This window comes from Priapulus caudatus, unplaced genomic scaffold (assembly GCF_000485595.1).
Source record: "Priapulus caudatus unplaced genomic scaffold, Priapulus_caudatus-5.0.1 Scaffold822, whole genome shotgun sequence".
Taxonomy (NCBI): Eukaryota; Metazoa; Priapulida; class Priapulimorpha; order Priapulimorphida; family Priapulidae; genus Priapulus; species Priapulus caudatus.
Window position 1 is genome coordinate 105,591 of NW_014577883.1, and position 11,495 is coordinate 117,085.

At 42.8% G+C, this 11,495-nt stretch overlaps 2 protein-coding genes across 3 annotated transcripts in view; one reads left to right on the forward strand and one right to left on the reverse strand.

The window, feature by feature from the left end:
* The window catches only part of LOC106813773, an 8,622-nt gene extending 4,987 nt beyond the window's left edge, over positions 1-3,635 (reverse strand). Inside the window, exon 1 of the mRNA XM_014817994.1 lies at positions 3,447-3,635. Within this exon, the coding sequence (XP_014673480.1) occupies positions 3,447-3,621 (175 nt within the window). The 5' untranslated portion in view covers positions 3,622-3,635. The remainder of the gene's footprint in view (positions 1-3,446) is intronic.
* A 3,382-nt stretch (positions 3,636-7,017) lies between these two features.
* Positions 7,018-11,495, forward strand: LOC106813774 (small integral membrane protein 14-like). Of its 2 annotated transcripts, none has more exons than XM_014817996.1 (5): positions 7,018-7,213; positions 9,096-9,209; positions 9,589-9,637; positions 10,179-10,324; positions 10,767-11,495. In XM_014817996.1, exons 2-5 carry the CDS (start codon positions 9,114-9,116, stop codon positions 10,803-10,805), a joined length of 330 nt encoding a protein of 109 aa, XP_014673482.1. In that variant the 5' UTR covers positions 7,018-7,213; positions 9,096-9,113; the 3' UTR covers positions 10,806-11,495. The 2 variants fall into 2 exon arrangements, with proteins under 2 accessions (XP_014673482.1, XP_014673481.1); XM_014817995.1 differs by having other exon boundaries at positions 7,019-7,266.

An 11,495-nucleotide genomic window follows, 5' to 3' on the forward strand; every position in this document is an offset into this window, starting at 1 on the left:
CTGGGTCCTCTCTTCTCTCCTCTCTCTCTCTCTCTCTCTCTCTCTCTCTCTCTCTCTCTCTCTCTCTCTCTCTCTTCTCTCTCCTCTCTCTCTCCTCTCCTCCTCATCTCTTCCGCTTCTCTCTCGTTCCTCCTCTCTCTCCTCTCGTCTCTCTCTCTCTCTCTCGTTCTCGCTCCTCTCTCTCTCCTCTCTCTCTCTCTCTCTCTCTCTGCTCTCTCTCTCCTCTCTCTCTCTCTTCTCTCTCTCTCTCATCTCTCTTCTCTCTCTCTTCTCTCTCTCTCTCTCTGCTTCTCTCGCTCTCCTCTCTCTCTCTCGTCTACGTCCTCCTCTCCTCTCTGCTCTTCCTCTCCTCTCTTCTCTCTCTCTCTCTCTCTCTCTTCTCTCGTTCTCTCATCTCTCTCTACTCTCTCTCTCCTTCTCTCCTTCTCTCTCTCTCTCTCTCTCTCTCATTCTCTCCTTCTCTCTCTCTCCTCTCGCTCCTGTCTTTCTCCCTATCTCTCTCTCTTTCGCTCTCTCTCCTCTCTCTCTCTCCTCTCTCTCTCTCTCTCTCTCTCTTTCTCGTCCCATTTCCTCGTCTCTCTCTCTCTCTCTCTCTCTCTCGCCTGTCTTTCTCCTCTCCTCTCTCTCTCTCTCTCTCTCTCTCTCGTCTTCTCTCGCTCTCTCATTTCTGCTCTCCCTCTCTTCTCTTCTCTCTCTCTCTCATCTGCGCTCTCTCTCTCTCTCTCTCTCTCTCTCCTCATCGGCTCTGTCTTCTCTCGTTCGCTCTCGTCTCTCTCTCTCTCTCTCTCTCTCGTCTCTCTCTCTCTCTCTCTGCTCTCTCTCGCTCGTATCTTCTCGCTCCATCTCTCTCTCCTCTCTCTCTCTCTCTCTCTCTCTCTCTCTCTCTCGCTCTCTCTCTCCGCCCACTCTCCCCCCTCTCTCTCTCTCTCTCTCTCTCTCCCCATCTCTCCCCCCCCCTCTCATCCTCTCTCGCTCCCTCTTCCATCTCCCTCCCCTCCTCTCTCTCGCCTCCGTGTGATGCTGTGTCTGGCCTCTCTCTCTCTCGCTCTGTCTCTCCCATCTCTCTCTCTGCTCTCTCTCTCGCTCTCTGTCGCTCATCCCTCTCTCTCCCCACTCTCCCCCCCTCTCTCTCTTCTCTCGCTCCCTCTCCATCGCCCTCCCCCTCTCTTCTTCTCGCTCCAGTGTGAGTGCGTGTCTGTCTGTCTCTCTCTGTGTCCCTCTTTTCTCTCGCTTGCCTTTCTCATCGTCTTCGGTTGTTTTTACTCTCTCTCTCTCGCTCCTTACCCTCTCGCTCATGATCTGTCTGTCTCTCTCGTCTCTCTCCCCACACATCTCTCCTTTCTCCCTCCTCTCTTTTTCCCGTTCTCTTCTTCTTTCCCTCAACATCTCACACTTTGTTTCGCCCTCTCTCTCTCTCTCTCTCTCTCTCTCTCTCTCTTCTCTCTCTCTCCTCTCTCTCTCGTCTCTCTCTTCTCTAGCTCTCTTCTCTCGCTCTCTCTCTCTCTCGCTCTCTCTCTCTCTGCTTGTCTCTCTCTCTCTCTTCTCTCCCGCTCTCTCTCTCTCTCTTCTCTCTCTTCTCTCTCTCTCCTCTCTCTCTCTCTCTCTCTCTGCTCTGAATTTCTCTCCCCTCTCTCCCTCACTCTCACCTCTCTCTCATTCTCTCTCTCTCCAATTTTGTCTCATCCAGCCTTGTTTAGAGCCAATCTACTGAAGCCATTTGGATTCAAATGCTACCAACGCTGGATACGTGGGGATTATTTGACAACAACGTTTTCTTTGAGTCAATAACCTTCTCTCTCGCGTACAGTTGTTTTCATGGCGAGTATTTCCAACTCTTAACTATATATACAGGATTTAAGAATAAAGAATGACCTTGGCATCACTCCATGCCCTTCAAGAATCAGGAATTAGGACAAATTATGTTCATCTTTCACAATATTGTACTTGACATGTTTTGAAATTAACTGCTTATTGTTACGCATAACGGCAGAATAAATTGTTCAAATTTTCGAAATTTAATACAAACAAATGTCAGCAAAAAGTTGAATGAAAAAAAGGGATAAAATTGCAGACACATATTGCATAAATTGCACTGACACTACTGCCGCTGACTGACACAAATTGGTGTAATTATGCCCAGAAAGAACCAATTAGGAACTCAATGATCAATATCGGCAATCAACGGATTTGTTTCCAAATACGCACAGGAAAATTAGCGTAATTCTGTTGAGAACGGCATCACCACCATTAGGGCGGTTTTGCGCAGTGAAGTGCTTATTAACAAGGATCTGGTGCAAAACCGTTCACATGCAATTTGTTTCTAAACACGAGTTTTATGTCGAATAAATGCGAGCAGTGCAAGGATACTAATTACTAGTGAGTATGTTTTTCGCGTCCATCTATCCGCTCAACTGTGTGTATTGTCGTGACGTTCGTTTTCTCGCACCGCCTTCGAGAAAATTCAATTACGTTATTGTGTGTTAACTTTTTTCTCACACAGACAGCTTTTTTCGCGTTAATTTTTTAGGAGTGTTATTCGCAGGTGTTAGTTAAAGGTGCGATCGTTTCTATGTTCCTCAGCTTCCTGCGTTAGTAAATGTTGCACGCAATGACGTCAGCACACAACCGCCATTCAGCGCTAAAAAACCGATAAACATCGAAACAAAAAGCCTACATACTGTGAGCATGCTTGCAGTATGCGAACATCACAAAAAGCTCTTATTGAGTGAGAAATGTGCTCCGAAGTTCACTATTTTCATGCTATAATGTCGGTCAGAGTTTCGGCATACAGATACACATAGAGCGATGTGACTGAGAACGCTAACTGTAGGCCTACGCTAGCGCAAATAGTTCCTGGAAAGAAAACGCTATATTTGTTTGCTGACTGCATAAGTAATGTAGATAACATATGAATAATGATTTAAACAAATTTCACAATTTTGTACTGAACAAACATCGAATAATGAATTATAACTTCTTATAACCATAATTACCCCAGCCCTAACCCTAACCCTAACACGAACCCTAATTACCCTAACCCTAACCCTAACGCTAACACTAACGTAGCACGCTGATACACTCAGTATATACGCACCAGCTTGTGTGCGGAATGTCCACACGATGGTACCATAACCCTTACCCTAACCCTAACCCTAACACTAACACTAGCCCTAACCCTAACACTAACCTTATCCCTAACCTTAATGCTAACACTAACGTAGCACGCTAATACACTCAGTATATACGCACCAGATTGTGTGCGGAATGTCTACACGATGGTACCATAACCCTAACCCTAACCCTATTAACCCTAACACTAACCCTAACCATAACCCTAACACTAACCCTAACACTAACCCTAACCCTAACCCTATCACTAACCCTAACCCTAACCCTACACCTAACCCTAACGTAGCACGCTGATACACAGCTCCGTATATACGCACCAGCTTGTGTGCGGAATGTCCACACGCTGGTCTCCTCGCTCTCCCTATAGCTGCCATACTTGTTCTCAGCAACTATCATGACGTCATACTCGGTGTCCGGCCGCAGTCCCTTCAGCTCATACATCTCCTGGTGCATCCTTCCCTCGTTAGAGAGAGCCGGAGCGCGCTCCTCCATCCAGCGGTCTTCCTTCGTCTGCGAGAAAAGGAACAACATCAAAAACGGGCCGAGTTAACTATAACTATTACTTCTAACTGTAATAGTACAATAGAATAACGAGTTTTATTATTTTAATCATTTACAGTCGCGACATGGGATTTCTCGCCGAATCGAAATTTGGCGATAAAGAAATAACGATAAAGATTAATACTTTATAGACTCATTTTTTATGTAATTTGTTGTGTGTTTTGTAGCATTGTATTTGTTTTTAGTTGTTAGTTTTGTTTCGATGTTACAACGAACATTTAAAGCTAGCCCCCCCCCCATGCATCACTGCCATCACACGAAGTTGGTCGGTATAAGCAGTGACGTAGGAAACACTCGTTCCCTGCCGGATTTTTCTCGACTGCAATTGCGTTTCGCAACATTTAACGGTTTTTTTGCGACTGCGTATTTTGCTCTTCTTCTTCTCCTTCTTCTTCTTCTTCTTCTCGTTCTTCTTTTTCTTCTTCTTCTTCATCATCACCTTCTTCCTAATTATTCTTGTTCTTCCTAATTATTATTCTTTATTTAGTTTTTCTACTTCTTCTTCTACTTTTTCGTCGTCTTCTTCGTCTTCTTTATCATCACGAACCTCTTTGTTTTCTACTTCTTCGTCTATTTCTTCTTTTTTTATTAGTTCTTCTACTTCTTCTCTTCCTCCTCATCATACTTCGTCTTTCCCCAGCTTCGTTAACTCGGCAAAACGCAAAACAACCCATCGCGTGGCGTAGCGACAAGACACACACGCACGCATTCACGCATGCACGCACGCACGCACCCACGCACGCACGCACCCACGCACGCACGCAGGCACCCGAGCACGCACGTACACCCACACACACACACCCCCCCTGGTACAAATCCTGTACACGCCCCTGCCGAGCAAATTGCCAACATTGAAAAACGAACCCCCCCAATACAAAGCTGGCTACGGGCCTGTTATACGTAACAGAATATCTACAACACTGTGATGGTAACTTAGTTCAGTGATGGTACAAACAGGTAAATGGCATAAACAGTTTTATAAAGTAGTGCATATATGAGCGTACTAATTATACTTCGTTACAAGAGGTTCATAAATAAAGGTAAGCATAGTAGTAGCTGTAGACCTTGAGCATGAAAAGTACAATTTTACTAAACATCATGTAATGTTATATGACAAACATGTATATATCCTTATGAATTATAACTTGTTCTATCATAGAAAAGAACTGTTAACGAAAACTGTGATTGCTTGGCTATGTCCCGGATGTGTAATAATGAATAATGAATTATAACTTCTTCTTTTTTATAATGTCCTTTATTTCCAGAAACACATATGTACATTACATTATATTATACGTTATACAAAATATCTACAACACTGTGATAGATTGTACTAACTAAGTGATTGATATTTTTATTAATAAATATACGTAGAAACTATTGTATTAAATTGAAGATATTTTAAGTAAGGTATATGCATATAAATATCAAATTATATCTATGTTATATTTATTTTGTACATCATTGTATATAGTCTATCCAGTGTTTCATACATAAGAACATATTGCATATATACATATCAGGAGTGTATCAATACACTTGATACACTTGTATTGATACACTCCTGTACATATGTATACAGTATGGTATTGTATTGTAAAGTAATGTAACGTACGTAATGTTTTTGTAATTGTAACCTATCGTATGGTTTTTCAATGTGTCGTAATGTCGTATCACGTTATGTATTGTAAATATCATATATCATCATGTCTTGTAATGTCTTATGTAGTATAATGTCATATCATGGCATGTATTGTAACGTAATATATCGTCATGCATTGTAGGTAGTACGGTATTACGTCGGGTATTGTAATGGTTTGTATGTGTTGTAAACATCTGATCACGTCATGTATATGTAAATATCATATATCATCATGTATTGTAATGTCATACGTTTATAAAATTTGTCTAATCATAATGTGTTGTATTGCTTTATAATGTCATGTCATGCATAGTAATATAATATAATGTCGTGTATTGTACGTAGTACAACGTTGTGTATTGTGATGGATTGTGTGTGCTGTTGTCATCAGATCAAATCATGTATTGCTAATATCATTCAACATCGTGTCATGGAATGTAACAATTTATGTACTGTAACTATAGTGTATGGCTACCTCGATGACCGCAAGGTCTTTTCGCCATACCTGTGCATTATAATAACAATTAAAGTTATAACTGTTTAATTTTCCCACTGTCTGATTTATCCGTTTAGCACAAATAAAAATCTTGAAAATCTTGTAAACACTGTGTAAACATTGAAAGCACTAGTTTCGTACTGTTTTAGGTTTGCTGAAGAAATGTTATGAAAGTAGCAACACAAATGAGTTGTACTTGTAGTGAATTTTTACAACATAGACGAGCTCACAGTAGGTATACATATCTATGCATTTTGCTGCGAGAACATATGCCGTTTTAAAAGTCAACATAGAATACTCGACTTCACCGCTACTTTACTACTTTTTTTTCTACTTTCGGACCCTGACACTGGTAAGAATGGAGAGGTCGTTTGCTCCACGTTCCTACAGTTTACGGTTCCTACGTAAAATATATTATATATGCTGTTTACCAGTTTACGATCGATACAAATCTCAGTAACATTAATCAATCCATCCCTAAAAAGCACATTTAGTACTCCTGAAATGTAAAGTAGGTTTGAACACTGTTTCTCTCTACATCGCCACAGACACAAGTGGTGAAGTGACAGGCAGCCACGGGGCCAACAACAATAAAAGCTAGCTGAGCTCGTCTGACAGCTAGCGGTTCGCCAGGTAATGTTCACCTGCTTTTCACCTGCCCGCTACACAAAGCTACGGTCCTTCCTCCCTGCTACGGATTACTAATATCATCATTTAAATTTTTCCATGCGACAGTCGGTACCTCGTATGTTAATAGTTTACCGCCACTTTACGTCCGCGCGAACAGCGCGCCTATCACAATGTCAATAATCAATAGCATCCTTACCTGTCGCTCCCGCAATCAAGGCAGCAGCGCGACAATCAAGCGCACATAGCGGGACATAGCGATCGTAAACAAAACATTTCCACTTTCAAACGGAGTTGATACAAGTTTAGCGCCACCCGGTCGAAGGCGAGTAACGGAATTCCACGATCGTACTTACTTTGTGAAAAAGATCCGTCCATCCTGCATAACACCGTACGACCACGGGAACTGCAGAGGAGCCCGCAACAAGTCCGTCGCCATTTTACAAACTTTCTTTCTGAGTTTTGCGTTCGCAAGATGTTTCCGACGGTCACACTAGGCGGCGCTCGAATCGGAGAATAACTGATTTATGATTCGACGAGAATGTTTTTGCTTCGCTGGCGGCCAAAAATTAACCCACATCCGGGATGTTCATGTAAAGTTTACAAACACAAGTAAACTCATACGTGGCTGAAGATAATTTGTCCACTAAAAAACCGAACAATATTGTGAACTATGTTTTAATAACACATGGGACCAGCAAGAGAGATCATTCCAATACCTTAGTGAGACATAAGCTACCTTCTGCTGAAATCTTCAGGTGACCGACAGAGAAATTAGAGGCTACCGAACCGTAGCGTAGCTTAGCCTTAGGTACGTAACGTAGGACTGTGTGACAGACAGTGTGTGCACCTGGTCTGGAGTTGCAGTGCCAGTACCAGGGGTGCCAGTAGATACAATAATGTAACCAAACACAGGGGTAGGGGCCACCCCTACCCCTGTGTTTGGTTACATTATTGTATTTAGGGTGCCAGTGGCAGTGGCCGTGGCGCATTCCACTAGTAGTAGTAATATGATTTATCTGTAGACTGTAGGATTGGGTTCTGTCTGTACTACACATGACATGCGCCTAAAGTAAACAGAGGAATTGCTCCGACCGGTGATTGCAGGATAAAAATAGACCCCGCCCCATACGCTATTATGCTATGACCGGTAGGAACGTGTACTAACTATCATATGGAGCGAACGATTTGAGTTACATTTCTATAAATTCTAGCTATACTACTATACTAAAGAGTACTACGACTACTGGTACTGGTGTCATTTGATCAAAGCGATCCATGAATCATAACTAAATTGTTTTGTGCATGTTCACATGCAAGGTGAACATGCAAGGCATCAGTAAAAAACTTTTCTGTTTGTACTTCCTTCCTGATATCAGCACCTCGAGTGCTTTGGCATCTGAAGGTAATAAATAAATAACCGTGTATTTGCTATCAGCCATAAATAACATCTGCAATAAATACCTCAGTCTGCCGTCTTGACCAAAATTGTCACGGCTACCTTGATAACTTGAGTTCCACTTGATAACCCTCATCATATATTATGGAAGATTTAATATCAATGCTAAAATGATATTAAGCAGTAAATTAAGTGAAGTTAATATTACCACCTGTTCAAGTGACGCTGAGAGCCAGAGGGTCTATGTCCCCCAGGGTACTGCCGGAACGTACCCTGGTACTATCTAATATGCCGGACCGTACCTCGCCTACTCCACTAACGAGTCTAGGGAGTCGCCTACGCCTACTCCCTAAACCTAACCATATCAAATAGTTACCAGGGTACGTTCCGGCAGTACCCTGGGGGACATAGCCCCTATGAGCTCAAGTGACCTCCACTTGAGGTTGAGAGCTTTCAGGCACTATAGATTGTGCATGGGTATTTTGTACATAGTGTTTTTCACAAGTCAAACCCATCCTGCTGCATACAGTAAACACACGTTAGTTACACTGAGTGAATGCTAGCTTGAAGGTGTGAACTTGTTGAGTTAACGGCAACGTTGAGACCGTTGTAGTCCTTTGACCTGATTTACTTCGCGTATAAAACACGCTTGATCACACGTTTTATTAGCTTTGCGTGTTTCCATTATCTGGTCTGTCACTTCACCTTTTCCACAACATTTGGGAAAAACTGTGTTTACGACAACAGGTCCGCATTTGCTGATTGTGATCGATGATCTCTTGTAGATATGTATCGCAAATGTAGGAACAAATCGTGAAATAGTGATATCCTCAAGTAACCTAACACCTATAACAATGCTGCATTCAATATTTTTTCAAGCAGAAAGATAGAGAAATAAATTCAACCAGTGTTTTTGGCAAATAAAGTCTGCGTTAGACAATGTGACTTTTTGAAATCCGATCCTCCCTTTTTTCCTTTACAAAAGTAGATTGTTTAAAAAAAATTCATGTTAGACGATTCTTACATGCAGGCAATTCTTAAAAAGTGATGTTCAAAGTGACTCAAAGTGTATGCAGGGGAACACGGTTTTGCATGCTGGGGGTGGATTTTCTACAGACCCGACAGGCTTGCTAGTATTAGTAATGTGAGGCTTGAGCTATAAAATACAGGTAACGAGGCCGGCGTGGCCCCTTATGATTTCGACCCATGCGAAGGCTAGTGATTTTCGTTCTTCGTTGCAGGTACCGTGTTGTGGCGGGATGGCAGAAGGAGGCGGCGGCGGTGGCGGTGCAGGGTTCGACCCGTGTGAGTGTATATTCAGCCATGAGGGCGCCATGCGTCGACTCATCTCATTGGTAAGTCTCCTACATACATGTATATATATGCGTATATATATATATATATACTTGCTTACTATATCCCGTCTGTCTCGCAATGGGCAAAAGATTTTGGACCACCCATTGCGTGACAGACGGGATATAGTAAGCAAGTTTCATTTCCGCAATGGATAATATTTTTAACCTTATATATATATATGTGTGTGTGTGTGTGTGTGTGTGTATGCATATATATATGTGTGTGCGCATGTGCGTGTATATATGTGTGTATATTCGTGTATGTGTATATATATATATATATAGGGAATCCCAGCAGCACTCATGATTCTTGGCAATTCTACGTGGCAGTGTTTATGTAGAGGGTAGCACTGATAACGTGTGTCTGTTCATGTTGCAGCTCAGGAACACGCAGTCATATTGCTCAGACACGGAATGCTACCAAGAATGTGAGTGTAAATTACATTAAAGTCATTACGTAAATAGTAAAAGTAAAAAAATTATGTCTACTTTTTCACAAAATGCAAGTGATTCTGTTCACTTTTTATGGTTAAATTGCTGCATTATACTTCCTATTTTGCTATTCCGTTTGACGTGAACAAACACTCGTGACTCATACATAGCCCATAGCAAGCATTTAATGTCGTGATCAATATATCAAATCGCCCCGATTTTTTTGGATTTTTAAGTAGTTGAACAACAATCTTATCAGGTAAGAATTTGAGGATACATTTAGTGCCGTTAGTTCTTACTTTTCATGTAAAAAAAAATTGCAACAAAAATTTTACAAATTTACACCATAGAAAATTCGTGACGTAGTCAATTTAGTCGAGCAACAAGTACGAGTTGTATGATGAGTAAGTTCCAGCAGCAGAGCATCTCTGTTTGTAGTGACAAGGGAGAAATAAATCGGTCAAGCGTAATGTGGATAAAACTCAGGCCACGCGAGACTAGAGCGTTAGCATCATCGCCGTTGCCGTGGTTACGCAGTTCCAGGTCCCGAGGCCGGGAGCGAAGGTGGTTTCAGCATCGGGCTCATGCTGGTGATATGGATCGCCCTCGCTGTGGTCCTGTTCCTAGTGCGACCGTCCAGCATGCGACATCGTGGCGACGAAAAGCCCGCACCTGGGAACGAGGTACGGCCCGGACGCGAGCCAAACCCAATAAAACAAATTAACGAAAAAATTCACGAATTTGTAGTGATCCTGTGGAGCGGCCATGACACTAAATCTTCAAGCGCGACACAAGTAACTGTTAATAATAAATAAATACGAATAACCTAAATGAATGTTAGAAAGCCGTGATGTGGTGCACAGTCCGTTTCCTAACGTTGCAGGTGTTGGCGTTCGTTGCTGACTATTTCTTGTCACATTTCTTGTCGTTATGTATCCCCTCGAAGCCTTGCCGGCTACCCAGTACAAGCACACAGTGTGGAGTCTACCCTGGTCTCCTGTCCCAATACTATACTAGTGTGGATTGTTGTTGTTTTTCGGATTGCGGCATGGGAAAGCAGGAAAACATTCTCATTTTTCACCTCATTCCTTTGATTGATTTTTCTCATCTTCCTTTGACGTGCAGGAACCTACTAACGAACCACCCGCACCACCAATGCAATAAGTGCGTGCCAGACTCTCTCTCTCACCAGCGCGATCGATGGCATTCTCGTTCCTACACTCTGCAAACAAGATGGCGGATGCACAGTTGGCGAGGCCGCTTCAACAACTACATCGTTAATGATGCGGCCACCCCGGCTAATTACCACAAGGCTCTGATTAGTAACTACCGCATAAACACAGACTTATTTATATATCCAAATAGCGAATGCTCCCTCACTCTGTCGTGGTCGCCCAGTGATCATCCTAACACGTGGCTCCCTCTATATCGCGCAGCCCCCATCCGTGGTGTGGAGACGACCACGCACACACGCGTGTGTTAATCTCACACGCGTGTGAGTTAATCTCTGTGTAACATATCCATAGAGAAGCTTTGCAGGAATTCTGCAGTGAATTCTGCAGCGGCGGCGGCGGCGGTGGTGGTGGGGGGGTCGACTGCGTATTAATACACCGCTTGTGCCTTCAGCGCCGCCCTGGTGGAACGATGCACGCGTGCAGCTGCGATAAATCGTTAAAGTGGTTTATAGGTTGTCTCATGCGTGTGGTGTTCCATCAATGCGGCACGCACCCACCCTCGTCCGATGTATCGCTCGGGCAGTTGTGAGCTGACACTTGTAGTGGACAACATATATATATATATATATATATATATATATATATATATGGCTCAGCTGCTCGGTTAGAGCAGGTTTGG

What these genes read in the sequence shown, in the direction of transcription:
- LOC106813774 (XM_014817996.1), top strand. Translation starts at nt 9,114, where the DNA reads ATGGCAGAAGGAGGCGGCGGCGGTGGCGGTGCAGGGTTCGACCCGTGT. An exon ending in TGCGTCGACTCATCTCATTG is followed by an intron (nt 9,210 to 9,588) that starts GTAAGTCTCCTA and finishes TTCATGTTGCAG; the next exon opens with CTCAGGAACACGCAGTCATA. An exon ending in CACGGAATGCTACCAAGAAT is followed by an intron (nt 9,638 to 10,178) that starts GTGAGTGTAAAT and finishes GTGGTTACGCAG; the next exon opens with TTCCAGGTCCCGAGGCCGGG.